Genomic DNA, 21,090 nt, shown 5'->3' with positions numbered 1-21,090 from the left:
CAGGCAGATGTTAGCTGTGTGGCCCTGTCTGCCTCAGTTTTCTCCCAGGGTTGTGGTGAGGATCAGGTGAGATTGTAACCCAGGGCTTGCTACAGAGTTAGCTATTGTTGTCATTATGCTAGAAGGAAAATGTTTTTCACATCAGAATCTTTTCATAGAACCCTCATTTATACGAAAGTGTAACACAGAACAGCAGGGTCCTTGGATAGCATCTCACCTGAGAGATTTACAGGTAGGCTGCTGAGCTGGAGTTGCCCACCATGTGGTCTGGGACTTCGGAGGCTGTCCGGGTCCTCCCCCCCTGATAGCAGGTGGTCCTCCAGCCTTGGTCTGAGAGTGTCCATGGGGCTCAGGGGAGGCCCCTCTGATCGTTAGGTTGTAACCCCCAGGCTCAGCTTACTTCTGAGGCTGCATGCAGCTGGACCTGAATTCAGATCTCACCTCTACCACTTAGTGCTTCTAGGGCCCTGGGCAACCTCCGGACCACTCAGAAGTGGGGACTGGGGGGCACTGCTTGTGAGGAAGAGGCCAGAGAATGGGTCTCCAGCACATGGTTGCAGACTCTAAGGGTCTCTCCCTGTGTGGTGGGACATTCTTGGTGTAACCTCTCTCCCCTGGCACTATCCTCAAGGATCAGGAGCACAGCCACCCACCCTGAGAACATGTATTCAGATATTAGCGAAAAGCTGTAGGAAGTTTCTGTGATTTCCCCCAAAAGGATCATTTTAAGGAGAAGTAGAGACATAACAATAAAGATGGCAGCGTGCAGCTAAAGCACTTCCTAGTTTACAAAGGACTTCACCTGAATTTTCCAGGTGTTCTGCACGTCTCTATGAAGTAAGCACAAGAGGTGTTTTCCTTGTTTTATAGATGAGCAAACTGAGGTTGATTGTGCTTTAAATCCCCTGAATAAAAGTAACCCACACATTGAAAAGCATGCTGTGAGCTGCTCTCCTTCGCCCTCTCTCATCCGCTGCCGACTCCCCAGCCATGTCTGTTGATGCTGGGGCCTCCGAGGAGATGAGGACTAGCTGGCCTTGTCCTCTCACTTTTCAATACCCTTGGCAAACTTTGTCTGGGGCCCCCCTTTTATCTGTCTGCTCCCTCAGGGAAGGAACTGTGCCTGGTCCACAGGTACTTCATCAGTGAGATGGTTGAATTGTCCTTGTGAGACTCTAAGGACAGGAGTGATTTTCCTTAATCTCCTGGTCCAGATACATAGTACAGGACCTCATGGAAACAGACCTTTACAAGCTCTTAAAGACGCAGCACCTCAGCAATGACCACATCTGTTATTTCCTTTATCAGATTCTACGAGGTTTAAAATACATCCACTCAGCCAACGTTCTGCACCGTGACCTCAAGCCTTCCAACCTGCTGCTCAACACCACGTGCGATCTCAAGGTCAGTCTGCTAGCTGGCCCTGGAGTAGCGGCCGCCCCGGATTTTGTCTTGGCTTGTTTCTGGGCTCCACTTCCAGGCCGCCGCAGCAGAATTCTATTTGGAGGGGCAGGGAAAGCTGTGGGGGACTCCTCCAGACCCCCTGAAAAGCAATTGCTGCCAGAATATTGAAGCAGAGAGTTACCATCCATTTTGTCTGCTCCCAGGTCCTCCTGCCTTTTGTGTTCTTGCAACATTGGGACAAGAACCAGCAGGTCTCACTTTATTAGTTCTTATGTAGATTCCCCAAAGTGAAAGTGGCGAGTAGACCCCAAACACATGTTGGAAACACCAGGAAAACAGTATATATGGAAGAATGAAAGTGCTTATAAATCCCTGGGCAAAGTGCTGGGGATACGAATAGAAAAAGCCCGTTGGCCCCTGCTCTCTGGAACCCTCAGACCAAGAGGCAGAGGCAGCACCTGCAGATCAGGCCCCCAAGCCCCAAGTTTGCAGCTGACACGTGTGACCCTGAACCATCAAGAGCCCCAAGGACTTTGTTGTGGCCCCTGTAGGGTGGACACTAGATCAGGTCTCTGACAGATGCATGTGAGAGAGAGAGAGAGAGTGTGTGTGTGTGTAGCACTCTGCCCTTGTACTTTTGAGAAGCTCTTCGTGCAGTGGGTGTGGGTCACTGCCAGTGCAAGTTGTTGTACACTCCATGTATTGCTGTCAGATGATTGCTCTTATGTCCAGGCTTCCTCCTTGGCTGCTTTTTCTCTGAGGTCTCTTGTCCAGCAACTTGTGGCACCTGCTCACTTGTCTTTCCAGGTCCTGGCGACTTTGGGTCCTTTGACTTTGTAGGGTGGCCATCACCCTGGTCATGGCTGCTCCAGAAGCATCCACTTGTTTCTCCGAGCCGTCTGTGGCCAGCGCATCCTCCCCAAAGAGCCTTTTTTCTAGGCAGAACTTAATGTCCTGCTGCTTCAGTCAACTGCTGGCCCCTTGCAGAGTTACCACCTTTGTCTCCTGCTCTTCCTGCCCAGGGCAGTCCCACTCCCATGGCCTTGATTGTTTGCTTGGCACTGTTAACAGGAGCCCTGCTGTGCAGCCATCCTCAGGCTCTCTAGCTCTGTGGAGTGCCTTTTCCTATACCCACTGCCCTTCATCTTGTCACAGAAGCTAGCTGGAGAAAGCATGTCCCCATTGCCCAGAATAGCTGAGACTGGGCTCTGGAAACCTCCACATTGCTAGAATTAGTCCTGAGCCACATGCCTGTCTATGTTTGATAGTGGGAGACCCATTCTTGACCCCAGTGCTTCTGTTTGTTCCATATTAGCCCTTTGATATTGAAAGTAAGAGTCCTCTCTTAATCCCCAAAGCATTTAATAGAGACAAAAAGAAAGACTGATGAATGATGCACCTAGAGATGCTAAACCAGCAGTTTGCTGCCCCTCTTGCTATTTCTAAGCAAGCTTCCAGCCTCATTAGCCGGGTGCTCTTGAGCTGACAGGCTGTCCAGGGGTCTGCCATCCTGGGCTCTGGTTCTCTCGCTTGGGGAGGTTCAGTCAGCTTTGGATCAATCGGATTTCTATGCCAGGCATTACACAGGCCAGTGACTACTACCTGGGCAGCTGTCCCAGGTTGTCATGGAGTTGAGTTTTACAATTTTCTTGAATTCCAGGCCTTATGAAAGATCCTTCTGAGTTGATTGCTGATAAACTTATCTGCTGGCTAACTTCCCATGGTCAGTCACTTGGGAGGTCCGAGGGACAAATGTCTGGGTAGCATTTCCCCCATAGAATGTTACAAGCACAGAAGCAGTGGGTCTGGGATAAGCTCTAGGGGTGCTGCAGAGACTCTTAGTTTACCACAAGCACAGACTGACGATTCTAAGGTCTGAACATGACTTGTGGAGGAGGGAGAATTCAGCAGGTGGAACAAGGGGATAGGGAGGACATGTAGGGGGAGTGACTGTGTCCCCAGAGGCCATGGTGGCCAGTAGTGCATGAGGGTTAGAGCCCAGACTGTGTGCTTAATTACAGCGGTATGGACAGAAGCCAAGAATGAGAGCAGAGCCTAGAATGCTAGGCAGAAACCGGAGTTGGGTTTCAGTAAAACCAGTGAGCCACATGACCTACTCTGTGCTTCCCACCCTCCCCCCAGTTCTGCACTTCCGTGATACTGGCCAGTTTTAGTAATTATCGAATGTTATCTGGAGAAGAAGAAGGGCAGGGGCGTAGTTTCTCCAAGTCTTTGAAGGACTGCTGGCCTGTTGAGCAGTTGGGTTCATTCTTGGCCCCAAAGGGCAGGATAGGGAGCAGGCTGCAAGGCAAAAGCTGTAGATGAACACATTCAGCTGGACAGGAGGTGAGCCTGTCCAAGAGTCTCATGGTAGGCTGTGTGTGCACCATGTCCCTGGGCATCTCCAAGCAGAGCCTGGAAGAGAGTTTCCTAGGTGACTTTGGGAGGGTCTGTGTAGCAGTGGATTGGCCGTGAGGAGCCTAGGGCCCCGGCTTTGTTCACACAGGGTGGGAGGCCATTTCTCTTGTGTTCGGTAATGGCCTTTTGTTCACCAGAGAAAGGGAACCTCTGAGGCACGATTTTGTGATTCTCTGAATGGTCTTACAGTAGTTAAATGGTCTCTTCTCCCCTTTGAAAACTTTCCCTAGGACTAAAAGTCATTTGGCAAAGCCCTTTCAGTCTGTGTCTTCCACCCCCACCGAGGTCACGTATCCCTGAAGAAAGTCGGACAAGGATTCTGGACAACATGACCTCCCTATGTTCTTTGTGTTCTGTGAGTTCAGATAAAGGACAGGAGGGTTGGTAGCCAAAGGCATCTGTAGCTGTTGATTGATCTTGACCATGGCCTTTAAATCGTGAGTCAGCTGGTATTTATGGAGCACCTACTGCCTGTGGGCACTGTGCTAAGCACTTGAGATACAAAGGCAAGCAAAACCACAGGGAGGAGCCTCATATACAGTATAGCTCCTCAGTGACTTTTTTGAAGGAGGCTAGGAAGTCTAGGACTTGGTGGTGAGGACAGAGTATGCTTTAGGCATGAATGGGGGAAAAATTCTCAGACAAAGTCTTATTAAATCCCCCATCCCCACCCAAGAACATGAGCAGGTATTGGCCTATCTGCCTCCTTGCCCATCTGTGTAAAGTGGTCCACACATGCTGGAAAGGTGCAGTGGGGGAAACTGTGGGGGCGGGCGGGTTTGGCAGGAAGATGATGAGATGCCAAGTGGACAGTGGGGATGATCTGGGAAGCACAAGCATGGACTGCTGTGTAGGTCCAGTCATTGCATAGTTTTCACCCATTTACTTGGCCACCAGTCTTGTGCTTTGCATCCCAAGGCAGAGGCTGCAGTAATAAGTGGCTTCATTTCTTAGGACTTGGGTGTGGATTTCAGAAAGCCCAGGGAGTGCTCTGGCGTGGTGTAGAGGGGGAGGAGCAGGCCAGTGGCCACAGGAAGATGCTGAGGTGGTGGATGGATGGATGGATGGATGGATGGATGGATGGATACATGGATACATGGATACAAGCCGAAATGGTATGCTTTCAGTAGGCATGGGTTGAACTGTGTGACTTGTAGCTAGAACTCTTGTAGAAGAACTCAAAGGTTCTTCCAAATGGGGAAGAGCCATTTGAGTCAGTCCTCCCACTTGCTGTGCCCAACATGATTCACCGACTTCAGAGGCCATCTGGGCATGCGGGCCATCTCAGGCTCTTTCCCTCCCCTAGTGTCTGGAGGAGTCTCCACTCAGTCTGAACTCCCAGAAGAGGGTGCATTGTTGGCATCTTAAAATCTCTCCTTGGCCCTTAGCTCATCTCCCCGTGTGTCATAGTTGTCAGCTCCCTGAGAGTCAGGGCTGTGCTACATTCTTCATCTGTGTATCTCCTAGTACTTCTTACCTTAGGCCCATCAGCCTGTTCATGCAGTCCTTGGGGCTTCCATCCATGCAGAGCTGAACCCACCTCAGGTGAATGAGTTCCCCTTGCTTTCCTTCTCCTCTACCTTTTCTTTCCCTTGTGGGTGGAGCTGGGCACCATGGGCGTTTTCGTTTTCTGGAGGTACTCATCTGAATTTGTTTAGGCATGCCACATAAATTTGGCAGCTGGAGGTGTGGTTGTGTTCACTATGAAACAGATCCTGTGGGAGTGCCATTGATAAGTAGGGGCGGGAGAGGTGAGAATTTGTGCAGGCCTGTATCCAAGCTTTCTCCCTCTTATGCTCGTGTTTTGATGAATACTGTAATTTAAATGGATTTGCTTTTGGTTTTAAAAAAAAAACAACATGTACACACAGATGTACTCCAACCATTAGAATTAGGTGTTTTTCTTCTTCCTTTTTTGGCTTTAAAAATTCTCTTATATTATATTATTATATATTAATATATATATTGGCTATATTAAAAAAACAGACAAACTGGGTTTGTCGTTGGGATTATTTTAAGATTATATCAGGTTATATCCTGAGGAACTTCTGCAGAAGAATTGAAGAATTACTTATTTCTCTTTCAAACAGTTTTTTTTAGAGAAAATTTTTTATATTATGGCTTAATTATTTCTAAAAGTATTAAAGTTTTAAATTTTCTTTTTCCCCTTATTTTTAATTAAATTTTTTTTATTTGGAAGCATTTAATTTTTTTCCAAATCCTCATCCAACCCCCCCAGAGAAAGCCCTTGTAATAAATAAGCCTTGTCAAGCAAAAACAAATTGATTGTGTTCAGTAGTGAGCCTCATTGCGCGCGTTAGTGCGTCCTCTCTCAGGCAGGCAGGACGCTTCACCCGTCAGTCGTTTGGAATCATGGCACTGAGCAGAAGTCTTCAGTTTTGCAGAATTGTTTATTTTTATAGCGTTGTTCTAACATGAATTGTTCTCCTGATCTGGTCACATCGCACTGCATTGGTTCCTGCATGAGTTCATAGAAGTCTTGAGTTTTCCCAAAATCTTCTTTCATTTCCATCAGTCAGAAAAAATTTATTAACTCCTAGTATGTGCCAGGCTCTGCCTTAAGAGCTCTGGCACAATTTCGTTCTATTCCATTAACAGACATAATTTGTTCAGCCGTTGCCCAGTTGTGGCATCCCCTTAGTTTCCAGTTCTTTGACACCAAAATGAACTGCTATAAATATTTTTGTAACTATAAGTACATTTCCTCTTTCTTTGACCTCTTGTGGCTCCAGATGAATTTTGTTATTTTTTTTAATTGTGTAAAGTAGCCTTTTGGTAGTTTGGTATAGAACTGGAAAAGGAAATTAAGTAGAATTGTCATTTTTATGCTATTGGCCCAGCCCAACCATGAACAATTTATATTCCTCTACTTCTTTAGGTCTGTTTACATGGTCCTCAGTATTTATAATCCTCTAGTTATTGAAGTGAAATTTCTTTTTTTTATGTCTTGCTTGATTTTTATTGGTAGTCTATATAAACGCTGATGATTTTTGTGAATTTGTATTTGGCAAGTTGGCTGAAATTGTTTCAGTTAATTTTTAGTAGATTTTTTTGAGTTCTCCAAGTGTACTGTTTGAAAAAACAAACAGAACTTTATTTCTTTTCTGATGCATGTTCATAGCATTCTTTGTCTTGTCTTATTCCAGTAGCCACGACTTCTAGCTTTCTATTCAGTAGAAATGATGACAGTGGACATTCTCACTTGCTGCCTTGGTTTAGGTCTATGTACTATTTGCCATGTTAAGTAAAGGTACATTTATTTCTATGTTTTCCAGTGTTTGTAATAGAAATCAGTGTTTGCTTTTACTGATATGATCAGTATAATCCTTATGTTAATAATTTTCCTAATATTAAATATTTTCTTGGTAGAAATCCAACCTGGTCATAGGGTATAATCTTTTTGATATATTACTGTAGCCTCTTCGTTAGTACTTTAAGTTTTAATGTGCATTAATATTAGTTCATGATTTTCTTTGATTCTCCCTGTTTAGGGTATCAAGACCATATTTGTATTATCAAAGGAGTTTGGCACAATCTTTTTTTCTATTTCTGCAAACAGTTTGTGCAGTTTTTGGAATTGCTTTTTGAAATTTTTATAGAGCTTGCTTATGAACCCAAGGGTTTTTTTGGGGGGAGGGACTAATTTATGTCTTGTTTGATTTCTTTTTCTGAGATTGGCTTTTTAAAATTATTTAATTTCAGTCCATCTTGATATTTTGGGCTGTGATGGGCTTGATACAGATTAAAATTTAAGATTCTGTGGTAGAAGAGTCTTTCTGGTTCCTTCCTCTGCTCTATCCCACTCCCATGGCTCCCTGGGTCATCTCCAGTCATCCTGATGAATATCTGGTCACTGGATCCAGATGACTCTGGAGAATGTGAGTCTGGTGACTGCACAGCCCTCCCTCCCTCAAAACAAAGTCAAGTGTGAGTCGTGTCATCATGTCTCTGATGGCAACGAAGGACAAGCACAGCATCTTTGTAAATACTGATACATTTCATTTAACTTACATATAGTTGGGCAAAATAGACTCTAATGATAGTTTTTATTTTTTCTTTATTTCTTGGGATTTCTCTTTTTTTATTTTTGATACTGATTTTCATTTACTTTTCCAGTGGATCCAAACCAAGTGTCCTGAGATCATTAGCGTTCCGTCTCATTAAATCTTAACTTTTCCTTTTCATCAAAGGGCACTACCACTCCACTGAGTTTTATTTAAAGAAAGTTCGCTAACATTTGATGGGACTTCTTCAGGCTTTGGGAACTGACCATTGGGAGACATTTCACTGGTTTTAAAATATAATGTGTTTTGTTAAAGTGGGATCATCTTGGCCGTCGGCTGACTGCTGGATACTTTGAATTAACCACGTATGTAAGTGATCCCATCTTTGTCTTCCTCAGATCTGTGACTTTGGACTGGCTCGTGTTGCAGATCCAGACCATGACCACACAGGCTTCCTGACAGAATACGTGGCCACGCGCTGGTACCGAGCACCTGAAATCATGCTAAATTCCAAGGTCAGTTCTCAACTGGGCGTCCCACTGTGGTATAGGGGAAAGTCTCAGTATTGGAGAAGGTGCACACTGTCATCAGTGTAGGTCCTCCCCTGATTGTCACAAGCTTCCCCACATCTTAATCATTTTCATGAGCTGCAGTGACCCAAACACCTAGTCCACTCCACAGTTAGGATGGTCCTTGGACAAGGAATGCATGCCCCTCTGGAAATTCTTGCCTTCTTTATTGACCTGCTAAAGCTCGTATTTCATTGATGGAGCCTTCAGCAGCCCTGGGCCCTCACTGTGCCGTCATGAGACAGTCAGGAAGTCCTTTGGTGAGGACTTTCAGGCTCATGTAGTAAAACTCCCTCTTGTCTCTTTCTTTGGTGATTGATCCATGTGGTGGGCTGGGTCCTCACCTCTTAAGCATTCATCAGTGATTCCCATCAGTTTGGGGCTGAGCTGCTCCGCAGGCTATATTTGACAGACACCTCAGGACTATGGAGGATGGAACTGGAGGAAGGCTATAGAGCTTAGGGAACTCATGTCCTGAAGATTTTCTCTCTACTCGCCAAATCTGGTGTTTCAGCTTCTCTAATACGCTACTTTATATGGGATAGAGTTCTGTGTATTATTAGGCAAGCACCTACTATGTGCTTGGTGCTGAACTAAGTACTGGGGATACAAATATAGGCAGAAAGGCAGTTCAAGGAGCTTCCGTTCTAAGGGGGGATGTGCTGAGAGTGCGCTGTGTGGCCCAGAGCAGACCCTTCCTGATTGTGGATTGATCAACTTAGCATGTAAAAGGGTTTTCTTAATATGATGCAACTGAAATATTGTTAACAAGCAGGTGCCGTCTTCAGAGCTCCTGGTCTGTAGTTTACTTAGCTCCTCTCTCAGTTCTGCCTGCTTTACTCTGCACTTTCCCACAGTTCTTGGAATTTTTCATATCTGTCATTTCTTACAGTGCAATTATATTCCATTACATTCTTATACTGCCTTTTTTCCAGTGATTCCCCAACTAATGGGTAACGATTTTGTTCCTGTTTTTTTGGAAAATGCTGCTTTAAGTATTTTTGTATATATGATATAAGAACCAGCTATGGGATTATACCATGAGGAAGTCCAAGAAAGGCGAAAGGGCACATCCTGGAGGTCTAGCCATAGACGTGTGTGGTGTGGCGCTGTACAGGGGCCCTTCCACGTGGTTACCTAGTACCGCTGAATGCATTAGACTTCCTGCCTTTCCAGAAGTCTCCACTATTTACCTCTTTCACTTTATTGTCTTTACTGTTCTTATGGACCGGTGGTTAGAACCTTAAAATTGGTTTAATTTACATTTCTCTTAATGATTTGGAGAACTCTCTGATGTTTCTTCTTTTGAAAACTATTCATCCATTGCCACTGACCACTTCCCAGTTACTGTCATTCTTCTAGACTTGTATCAATTCTCTGTGTATATTGAACAATACACCTTTATCAGAGACATCAGATGGGAAGATTTCCCACCATTTGACCGCTTCTCCTTATCCCAACTGTATTCATTTTGTGTGTGCAAAAGCTTTTTATGTTTTATGTTTTTATATATCTGAAATTGTCCTATCTTTCATGATCACCTCTGTCTCACTTAAAATTCCATTACAACGAGGCTCTTCAGTTGCATGTTGCACACCCTGCAGTGGGCAGAGGATTGACCAGCTCCATTAGTGAGGGGGAGGGGGACCCTCTCTGCCTTGGAGATCCTTGCTGGTGCTCTTGCCTATTGCCCATAGAATAGAGCACCAACTCCTTAGTGTGGCATCGAGGGGGCCCATTTCCAGCCCTGTTTCACATGACAAGCCTTTATGTGCCCTATGCTTGGTAGCCATGCAGGACAGCCGCCATACTGGACAGCCGCCTTGCTGCTTTTCACTGACCTTGTGCCTCCCTCCTCTGAGGACTTGTCTAGAAGGAGCTCTCATTTGGGCTGTGGCTTTTTGAGTCCCCTTCCTTCAGAACTTTGCTCCTGGGTGGCCTGCTCTTCAACACCTTCCCTGATGCCCAAGTGAGAAATAGTCTCTCCTTCCTCGGTCACTTCTTGCCTCCTTGCCTGCTGCACCTCTCTCCCTCTCTGACTTGCCTCTGTTAGATGTTCCTCCCCAGAACGGAGGCTGCTTTAAGCCCATCTCTTCACTCCATGGAGTGGGCCCCTATTGAGTGTTCGTGACAGTTGGTTGTCTCTGCTTGGGAGGCCTGAGGAAGGCAAACTCCCAAGTTGTCTTGAGGCTTCTGAGCAGAAGACCATGCCCAAGTTCTAGCTTGGTCCACCAAGTTCTTTAGCTCCTTGGCTGGCACTTTCTGTCTGGAGCTAAGTCCCTGGCTTTGGTGCTTCGTCCCCCACCAGAGCCACAGTGAGTAAGGCCCGTGCTGTGTAATTGGTCATGGTCTGGAGTGGGATTTCTTTGTCTTCCTGCAACCATGGAATCTTTGGGCCTGTCCAGTGAAGGTTCGAGATTCTTCTCAGAATCGGGTGAACCATTGGAGGAAATGCTACACCTCCCTCAAAGACAAATGAGAATAAAGTTGTTGCCCCTAACCAGGGGGATGCCAGCCATGACTGCTGTTTGGCTAACTGCTACCCTGTTCTTTCCTCCAGGGTTACACCAAGTCCATTGACATCTGGTCTGTGGGCTGCATCCTCGCAGAGATGCTCTCCAACAGACCCATTTTCCCTGGAAAACATTACCTTGATCAGCTGAACCACATTCTTGGTAAGATTCCGCAGCTGGAGCTTCCTCCATCTCAAAAGCTTTGTCTCCATAACCTGCTCCCTCTCCTTTTGGCCAAAGACCTTCACTTAATTCAGGAAGCTGATTTTACAGTCTAGATACCAGTTGTGATTGTTTTTCATTTTCCCGTGTTGTGGAGAGCTTTTACACTCTCCATGAAGGAAAGGGGTGGGGATTTACGGCATCCATGGGGAAAGGGGCCGTTTCATTGCAGTTGCACCTCTTCCATCCATCTGGATCCACACGTAGGTGCTGTGTATGGTGACAGGGAAGTGTTCATGTGGTAAGGGGGGGAATGCGTGGAGAGCTCTGGGTTCAAGCACTACCTCTCTTACCAGCTAGCTTTGTGATAGGCTCTTGACCTCTCTGAGTCTCAGTTGCCCCATCTGTAAATCAGAAGATCAATGGTGGCATGAGCCAGACCTTTTACCTTTCTCTGATATTTCTAAGATGGTTTTGTATTTTAAAAGCCAAATCCTTTCTTTTGATAGGCATTCTTGGATCTCCATCCCAAGAAGACTTGAATTGCATAATAAACTTAAAAGCCAGGAACTATTTGCTCTCTCTTCCTCACAAAAACAAGGTGCCATGGAATAGACTCTTCCCCAACGCCGACCCCAAAGGTACGTGCTCCTCCTTCAGTCCCACCCTTGGGCTGGCCGTAGAATTCTCAGGCTGTGAATTCTGTGCTGGTCAGGTAGTCACCACATCTGCCCTTGAGCTTTTTTAGAGAGGCACTTGTACTCACTTGATGAATGGAATTGCTTCTTTGGCTCTTGTGGGGGTGATGCCTAGAGGGCTGGTTGTTCCTCTTGGGTGAGTATCAGCTCCCTCTTCTGACATAGCCACCCTTTGTAGTTTTGGGGCCGGGATGCAGGACTGTTCTCTGTCCTTGGTCAGGGAGCACACCTGTAGGCCCTGTGTCCTTTCCAGCCTGTTTGCTTAGGTCTTTCATCAGACTGTGACACAGCAGAGTGGTCAGCTTCAGGGAGGGAATTTTTTTTGTATATACAACTTCACATCTGCATCACATTATTTATGAGATTGGTGTACACCTTACTGATTGAGTTATGTCAGCTGAGTGATTCACTGGTGAGAGTACATGTGGAAGTAGCCAGGTTCAAGTTTGCCTGTCATCCCATTCTGCATCTCCAGGTTGGCCAGGATTCAGTGCTCTCTGGGTGGGATCGATCTAGGGCTGTCTCGGTAACAAGGAGAAACTGGGGTGGAAAAGAGGGGAACTCGATGTCAGGGAGCTCAGAGTACGGATAGATGTGATCATTTAAGGTGTAAGTTAGCCCAGGCTGGAGGACAGACTTCCAGGAATGGAATGGTGAGTTCTGAAGAAACTGAGAGGGAGGAGTGAGGAAGGAGTGCTTTGTGGGAGTACACTGTGAGCCATGCCTGGGGGCCAACCTGCGTGTGTCCCATGGAGGCCAGTCTGACCAGCCTGGGCACTGTTGGAAGGGGGATGACGTGGTGGGGTACATGATGGTCTTGTTGTGATCTAGAGTCAGAGGAGAAGAGCGAGATGACAGGCTCAGGGCCCTTCAGCCACGTCTGAGGACTAGACAGTCAGGTCAGCTGCCCCAGTGGTTTGCCCATGTGCCCTGAGCCTTGCGCTTAGCCTCAAGCCAGCAGGGGTGGCCATAGCCTAGGATGTTGGAGACAAGTTCATGTCTTTGTTGAGCTCTTTTAGAGGCAAGCGAGCCCATGAGCAGATTTCTCCTGTCACATTCCCACTTTTTTTTTTTTTTTCAACTAAACTTGGTTCTCATTCTAGCTCTGGATTTGTTGGATAAGATGTTGACATTTAACCCTCACAAGAGGATTGAGGTGGAGCAGGCGCTGGCCCATCCCTACCTGGAGCAGTATTATGACCCAAGTGATGAGGTAAGGAGCGGGTGAGGCTGCTCCTGGGTGGACTTCTCCAGGGGACAGTCTGTAAAAGGCTCCTTGGGAGCTTGCTAATATGAAGGAGGTTCCTAAAGAATCACACACACACACACCCCCGCCCTTGGAAAGGCTCATCTCCGCAGCCGCCATCTTCCATCCTATCAAGCATGGACACAATTGGGCTGCATGTTTGTTGGGGGCACTTAAAAGACTACACCAGGGAGTGGAGGGCAGAGCTGGGGGGGGGGGGGGGGGGGGGGGCAGTAAAGTATGTTTTTAGGAAATTACTCATTCAGGTTGTAGCACTTTAAGATTTATAGAGCTCTGTACAGGGATTTGCTTTTTAAGTTGTTGGCAGCTGCATAACCATATTGTTTTCTTGGCAAAGTCAGGACCACTCACCTGGTCCCTTCTTGTGCATTCATCTAGCATGGAGAGTCAGGGGCAGGGTTGGGCCACAATTTCCTTCCCAGCAAAAGGTCCTGGAAATTGGGAATAGAGAAAGACTGGCTGGGAAACCAGATGTGAGGAGGGCCGACACACACAGACACAGACACACACAGACACACACACACACACACGCGCGCGCGCTCATTTGTGACCTTCAGCAAGTACATTTGGTAAGCTCTTACCCCAAATGGGGCTGAGCGCTGAGGATACAAGGACAAAAATGAACACTCCCTGCATCCATCAGCTGCACATGCCAAGTCCTCTCCTAGCTCTCTTTAAGAAGGTTTGCTTAGCTCTTATCTTTTCCACCGAAGACAAGTTCCCAAGAGAACGCTGCTGTTTGTGGTGCATGGAGCCCCACTCCAGCCTGGTCTCAAAGTTCAGAGTTCTGCACAAGGGTGTCTTCTCTTTCACCCTAGTGGCTCCCCATCCGTGGGTCTTCACAGCTCATGTTCACACCAGGCTCCTCTCTGGCAGTCTTTGGGAACTCTTGGGAAGTCACTTAATCCTGCTGTATTTGTACCATCTTTAAAATGGGACCTATCATTCCTGTCTTGACCTGTCCCCTGAGACAGGGTGGGGATTTTCACTGGCCTGAGGTCATACACATTGGGGAGCAGATGTAGGATTCCAGTCAGCCTCTCCCAACTCCTAATCCATGGCTCCCCATTGTGCCATGCTGCATGCCTCCCAACTTCGACACAGTCTTCTGGGTTCACGTGTGAGAGGCGATATTAATAGCTGTATTGGCTGCCTCTAGGGCGGTAGAGCTCTGCTTAAATGTCTGCTGTCTAATCAGCTGAGGCTGGGGGCCCTTCCAGCCCTACTCCCCAGGAGGGGAATGTCCTGTGGCTCCTTCAAGTGATGGAATTAGACCTCTAACACTGTATGCACTGACATCCACAAACATGTGCCTGGCTTGGAAATGGGACAGGTGCCAGAGCTTCTGAGGCAGTTACTTGGAGCTTGAAACACATTTCCCCAAAGAAAACGATGGTTTAAATGTTGGTGAGATCCCAGAGCAGCCATATATGCCAGCGTAACCTATAATGTCTCTTAATTGTAGTACTGGCGACCCAAACCATCGTTTTATAACAGAGTTTCTGTGGGAAAACACCTTGGGGTGACATGTCTTCTGTGCCAGAGGTGGGGGGTCTGGAGGTCAGAAGAGAGCCGGGTCACTGGAGAGGGCTCTTGGCTTGAGCAGCAGGGAGAGCTATTTGTGGAGCCTGGTCTGATGGCCAAAGGAAGTTTTTCATTTCCTCACTCATCTTAGGCACTTAGACGGTATTTGGTGAATTGAGGAGGATCAGATGTGCCCGGTGCCACTGGGATGGTTTTATGGGTGATTGTTCTTGGGTGACCCATTGCTGGGGCAGTGCCAGCCTCAGTTTACGCCATTTTCTGGCCATGGCCTGGTCTGGACCATGATTTCTATTGTAGTGATGCCCTTAGGGCCTAAACTATGTTCCCACCCTCAGAAGAGATGTGAAGCCTCGTGCTCCAGAGTGCTTCCCAGCTCATGCACGGTTTCATGTCTTTCTCAAGCCTGTAGCTGAAGCCCCATTTAAATTTGACATGGAACTGGATGACCTGCCCAAGGAGAAGCTGAAAGAGCTGATTTTTGAAGAGACGGCTAGATTCCAACCCGGATACCGATCTTAAATCTTTACAGGTAACTTTGCTTCCACCATCTCCAGGAAATTGGGGCCCCATGGGCCTAGAGGAGTTTGTTGGGCAGAGCCTCTTCTAGGTAAGGAGAATCACGCAGCCGTCTGTGACCTTCTGTTTTTTAAAGCATGCCCCTTACAACAACTGGATGGGGTCAGGAAGATAGGAATTGCAGTCCCCAGTTTACAGGGGAGGAAGCTGAGGCATTGTTAAAGAAATTAAAGTCATACACTCTCTTCACTGCCAATCTAGGCCTTTGTAGAGCCTTGGTGGATTTCTCCTCAGGTCACCAGGTCCTCTGGTGACTGGGCCAAGCTGAAGAGCCATGATGGGTAGCAGGGTATTTCAGTAGGTAGAGCACTACAGGGTCCTGTTGGGCAATGGAAGTGAATGTCAATGGAGGCTTTTCTGAGGGTGCTGAAAGGCAGCAGAGCTGGGTGCGGGCACTCTGACCTGGGGTGTGAGAATTGCCTGTGAGTTCATTCTTGTACACCAGGCAATCACTGAGGACGTAGCAGGGATGCTTGACATTCTGTAGTTTGGTCCACTGCCTTCCTCTCCCTCTCTTCTCTGTCTCCCCCAAAATCTTCTTTTCTTGAATTACCCCTTGTGGCCCTGTTGTCTGGTGGTTTATCTGGATTTTTTTGAGCCTGTTTGGAAGGGAAGGATTCTGAAAGGTCAAGGTGAGGAAGGAGTGAGCTTGGCAGGACCAACAGGCTACATGGGGAGGGGAAGGATAGGACAAGGCTGGAAACCCCTGGAAGACTTTGATCCCAGGAGTGACATGGGCTTAGGAAGACTTTTTTGGTAGCTGGAGAGTAGAGAAACAGAAGCTGGGGCAGCCACAGGAAGCCTTTTAGCATAGTCTAGGGAGAAGGCTGTGAGAAACTGTTTTAGAGGTTTAGGAGGCAGGAGGACAAAATTGGGCAGCTGGCTGGACATAGAGAAGAGGTGTCTGGTGGTGTCTGGTTGTACGTGACCCTCCTTAGGGCCCCAGGCAGAAGGAGTCGCTGGTATGGAGAAGTCTCCAGGCCCCATGTGCACATTATCGATGTTGGCAGCCAGTGTGTTGTCCCGGACAGAATCAAGTAGATTATCATCTAGAAAACTCTTTTCCAAGGGCAGAACCAAAGAAATGAAAATAAGGAAAGCTCCAGAACAGATTCTGTTCCTTCCATTAGCCATTGCCTGTCCCATGGGCAGGGAATTGGGGTGGGGGGGGGCATCTTCAGTGCCCTGAGGGTCTGTCCTCACTCGTCAGTAATGACGATGATGTTTGGTTTAGCGCCCATTTCCAAAGACTGTTCTATAATGTTCGCTCCGGTGCCATCTGGGAGCCAGACAGGCCCACTTCCTGCAAAGTAGGAACAGGGGGTTTCAGATGAAGTCAGCAAGCATTTATTAAGTACCTGCTATGTGCTAGGTACTGTGCTGAGCACCAGATATCCAGAGAGGTCAAAAATGAGCCTACAGGACAGTGTTCAGGCGACTTGCCCAGTGTCACCCAACTAGTGAGGCCTGGGCGGGGGGTTTGAACCTCGCTTTCCTGGGTCCAGATCTGTCCTAGCACACTGTTCACCACAGAGGGCATTAAAACACTTGTGTGTCCTGAGCCCCTGGGGCAGTCAGTCTCATGATATCCTGGGGCCCTTCTCTGGATCTTGCGCGTGACCCATGTGCGTAATTAAAGGTAACTGTACATTGTAGAGGGCAAGGAAAAGGAAGGTGTTGTTTTTCCACCGCCCAGACCTTTGAAATCTGCCCACATTGAGAGCCCCTGGCCTACCATCCACTATCCCATATAGAAGGAAAATTGAGTTTTTTACACTTGGCATTTTCTGCCAGGCCTTGGAAGGTGAGCCGCACTTCAACTAAGAATTGAAGGTTGAGCAGCCAGCTGCTCAGGGCCCCAGGAGGTCAGAAGGGCCAGAGCACGTTTAGGATTCCACTGAAAGCTGAGACTCCCAACAGCTGAGGGGCTGTGAAGGACCTGGGAGGGCCTCTAATCTGGTGACTGGGGTGACAGCCTGACTCAGGACGTAGCAGCTGTGGAGCCGGGCAAGTCTCTCCATCTCTCTGCCTCAGTTCCTTCATGGGTAAAATGGGGGTAATCATAGTAGCCCATACTTCCCAGGCTGGTTGTGAAGATCACATGAGAGGACAGATGATGTGGGGAGACTTAGAGCTGTCCCAAAGTCCCCAAGGTCCCATGGGTCTCTTGCCTCCTTTGGACAGACTGTCCTTGCTGAGCAGTCTTGCCAGTAGACGGTTCTGGGCTGTGCTCTGACCCCTCCCTCCTGATCCAGCCATTGCTGCTTCCCCAGCACACGTCTCCTCCCTTCCCCCCTCCTGGACCTGGGGGACTTTCTGAGGGGAGGGATGCAGCTCCCTCCACCAGCGGCTGTCACCTGTCCCTCAGCCTAGCTCCCTGGCTCGAGAATATGCTGAGTGATCTTTTTGACCCTCCAGGGGTGGGAAGTGGCTAGATCTCTGTTTTCAAGGCTCAGAGAGCTCACAGCAGCTGCCCACGGTCACACGGCCAGTCTGTGTCTGAGGCAGGGGCTTCACTGAGGCCTCTGCTGCCCAGCAGCACATAGCTCCAGGGCAGAACAGTGTCCAGCTCCTCAGGTTCCCAGAGTTACTGAAATAGTCATTTCTCTATAGTATGGGTGCTTTTTAAAAAGAGGAAAATCTTTTTATCTGACTGTTCTTTCCTCTACCTCCCCTGCCCTTCCTGCCATGGCATGGCAGAGCCCTGGAGTCAGGAGAGCCCTCAGTCACATCTTAGCTGGGCAAGTCACCTAACTTCTGTCTGCCTCAATTTCTTCAACTATATAATGGGTCCCTTCACACTTCCCTGGCACGGTTGTTGTAAAGATCAAAGGAGAGAATATTTGCAAAGCACATAGCCCAATGCCTGGCATAGAGTAGGTGCTTTATCAGTGTTTGATTCCTTCCATAGTTACCACCACCACCACCTCCCAGGAGCCTGGCAGCTGCTTGGAAGCCAGAAGGCCTGGGTGTAATGTCCCAGGAGACTGAGCACAAGCCCAGGGTGGGGGGTTCTCCCCAGCAGGTGAGCCACCAGGCTGCTGTCCTCCTTCCTGCCTGCTGATGCCCACGGCAAAGCTCACGTACACCTCAGTGTTGTCATTACGTCTTGGATGCAGCAGAAAGGAGGCAGACTCTTCCTGGGCAGGGAGCTCCAAGGGGCCAGGGACTCCGGCCAGCCCCGCTCCAGTAACGTGCTGCTCTCTTCTCTCCCTAGGGGACCCTGACACGCTCTGCAGGGACATTTCCTCTCCCACTTCTTGGTCCTTGGTCGTGTCCCTCTGGCCTGTCTTGGCTTCTCCACTTTTAACTCCTCGGAGCCGTTCCGAGGGGCGGCTTCTGGTAGTCGTGGCTTCTCTGCTTTTGATGAATTCTTTCAGCCTGAAGAATCGTGATTGACACTCCCGTGTGTGTTCCCCATTGGTGACTTGTCTGAGGACGCTGACTGCTCACCATTCGTTTAGTCTCCTGCTCGCTTTCCGGTTTGAGGATGCAGCGGTTCCTTCCACTCCTGAACCAATGCTACACAACTTCCCTGGGGACCCTCGAGCTGATGTGGTAGCTTCCATTTCCCTGACTTGGCTTCAGTCACTGGCATCTTGTTTTATTCTGTCGTGTTGGAGGGAGAGCTAGATTCGGACTATTTAGGGCACTTTACGTCAGTGACATCCCCTTGTTTGCACTTCGGCTTTGAACCATAACTGTTTACCCCAAGCAGGAAATCATTGAAATCAATCTTGATTAGAAGTTAGTAGACCTAGCAAGTGTGTCTTTCACCTTCATCCCAGGGATGCCCTTGGCCACCATTTTACTAGACCCAGCATGGATGGGGGCCTTTTTTCTTAAAGGGCATGTGCTCTTTGCCCAGCTCCTAGAAAGTTAGGATCGTGTTCCAGAGACCAGAGCTGGCCGCCCCACAGTGTGTTCGTGCTGGTGTCCGGTGGCTCCCTGTCCCATTTCTCGGGGCCTTCCGAAGCTCATGTTATATGCAGTAGTGAGTGTTTACAAAATGTATGCAAAAAGAACCCCTCCCTCCCCATCCCCACCCCTGGGGCACCTGACTCACCATCTGGTGAGAGATGTGCAGGGATCCACCGCCGGAGAGCCAAGTGAGTGTGGACACCTGCTCTCAAGGGAGGGAGCTTGGTGTGAACACGCCTGCTGTGTGTTGTCGAGGCTGAAGGGCTGATCCTGGGGTAGGAGCAGAGGGAGGGGCACCCGTGCCCCAAACAAGGAAGCACCACTCTTCCTGGCCCTGTAGCATGTCTACCCCACGCCTCCATCCCCTTGACCCACCCTCCAGCCATACCTGGGCAAAACCCAGCCCCAGAGCCCTCCTTCCTCGGTAATGGCTGTGAGCTTCTTCTGGAGGTCATGTCCAGGTGTCCCACCCCATGCCAGATGTCCTCTCTCCTCCCTCCGCTGCTCTCCTCTCCGTGATGAGAAACCTGCCTTGTTCCAGATAATGACCGTGCCCTCGCATGACTGTCACTGCTTTCTGTGCACAGATGACTGTCTTAAGCGCCCCATGCCTATGGATGGAGACAAAAATCTCTCGTTACCTCTGAGTTGTTTTCCAACAAGTACCTTCGGAGAAAGAATTCTGTTTTTAGCTTCTTGTTCCCCCTGCTCTCCTCTTCCTTATTTGATTTGGGCAGCAATGGAGGATGGAATCTATAAAAGACTGCCTGCTAATATGAACAGAAATGCACTTGTAATTCATGGAAATAAATTTAAGTCTGATATCTTCACACTAACGTTAAGATTTAGTTTACTTTTCTCTGGGCTAGTGTGTTCAGATGGGCAGTCAAGCTCAGCTGGCATCCCTGGCAGAGCTCTCGCCTGCCTTGGGTGGTCAGTGAAAGGTGACCTTTGTACAAAGCTCTGCTCAGATGTCTCTCACCCTCCAGGATGTGGGGAGAGCATGGCCTCAGTTTTCTCTCAGTTCCTATGCTAGGTATTAGAGATTTAGTAGGAAAAAATTGTGACCAAGAACTGTTCTCCTTTGGTGGGAGTCTCTGATGCCACAGGATTTCTGTCCCCCAGTCCCTTATTTGGGCAGTCATAAGCAGTTAGCCACCAAGCTGACAAACTCTCCAGGCCTCATCCAGCCCAAACGAAGGATCCGCAGCTCTGTTGGCAAAGCTGAGCTGGGTCTCTGAGGTCACAGACACTGGGCTTTTTGTTTTTCACCTCCACGCTTGTGCTTCTCCCAGGAGTTTCTAGAATCAGTCTGAAATAAAGTGTAGACATGGAACTGATGCTTTTGGTTCCTCACTTTTAATTTCTTAAGGAATGTGCATGGCTTCATTTCCTCTACTTCCCCTATGCTTTTCAAATGAATTTATCTAGGAACATAGATTTAGAACTGGAAGATTTAGGCCAACTCCCCCCAACTCCCCCCCTTTTTTTTTAACAGATGAAGAAGCTTGAGGCCTACAGAGTTCAGATGGCTTGGCCAAGGTCATACGTCATAAATTAGGGTCTGGGTTTGAATCTCGGTTTTCTGCCTCCAAATTCAGCACCTTTTCCTCTGGACCATGCTGCCTCCTTTGTCTTTGTATTGAAGGTTGGTCTTCAGATCCTCCTCCAAATCACAGCCTTGATGTATCACTAATCTGGTGCTCTGGGCAGCCAACTAAGGTGGCGCCAAGACCTTTGGCCTCTAGTTTGTAGTCACTTGGCATCGGGCATGCCAACACAAACCCCATTAGAACCGTGCTAACCATGGCCTTGGTTGAAATGCTTTCAAATCCCACACCAGATATGCAGTGACAAAACCAACTGCTTGAGCTTTGAGTCGGAGATGTCTGAACGATTTAGGGGTATGTTTCCCAAAAAGACTTGGAGTAGTTGAGCAGGTGCCCCTGGAGTCACAGACCTTTGATGCTCAGAGGGGCCTTAGAGATCACC

The 21,090-nt window shown here is 48.2% G+C and overlaps 1 protein-coding gene across 1 annotated transcript in view; it reads left to right on the top strand.

Annotated features, from left to right (window-relative positions):
- MAPK1 (mitogen-activated protein kinase 1) overlaps nt 1–19,928 on the top strand; it is a 77,316-nt gene extending 57,388 nt beyond the window's left edge. The window contains exons 3-9 of the mRNA XM_072599684.1: nt 1,215–1,404; nt 8,246–8,362; nt 10,977–11,091; nt 11,601–11,732; nt 12,893–13,002; nt 15,004–15,130; nt 18,395–19,928. Of these exons, the coding sequence (XP_072455785.1) occupies nt 1,215–1,404; nt 8,246–8,362; nt 10,977–11,091; nt 11,601–11,732; nt 12,893–13,002; nt 15,004–15,120 (781 nt within the window). The 3' untranslated portion in view covers nt 15,121–15,130; nt 18,395–19,928. The remainder of the gene's footprint in view (nt 1–1,214; nt 1,405–8,245; nt 8,363–10,976; nt 11,092–11,600; nt 11,733–12,892; nt 13,003–15,003; nt 15,131–18,394) is intronic.
- The last annotated feature ends 1,162 nt before the right edge of the window (nt 19,929–21,090 follow it).

The sequence above is a fragment of the Notamacropus eugenii genome, chromosome 4, assembly GCF_028372415.1.
Source record: "Notamacropus eugenii isolate mMacEug1 chromosome 4, mMacEug1.pri_v2, whole genome shotgun sequence".
NCBI classification, from domain to species: domain Eukaryota; kingdom Metazoa; phylum Chordata; class Mammalia; order Diprotodontia; family Macropodidae; genus Notamacropus; species Notamacropus eugenii.
This window is presented reverse-complemented; position numbering and strand designations above follow the sequence as displayed.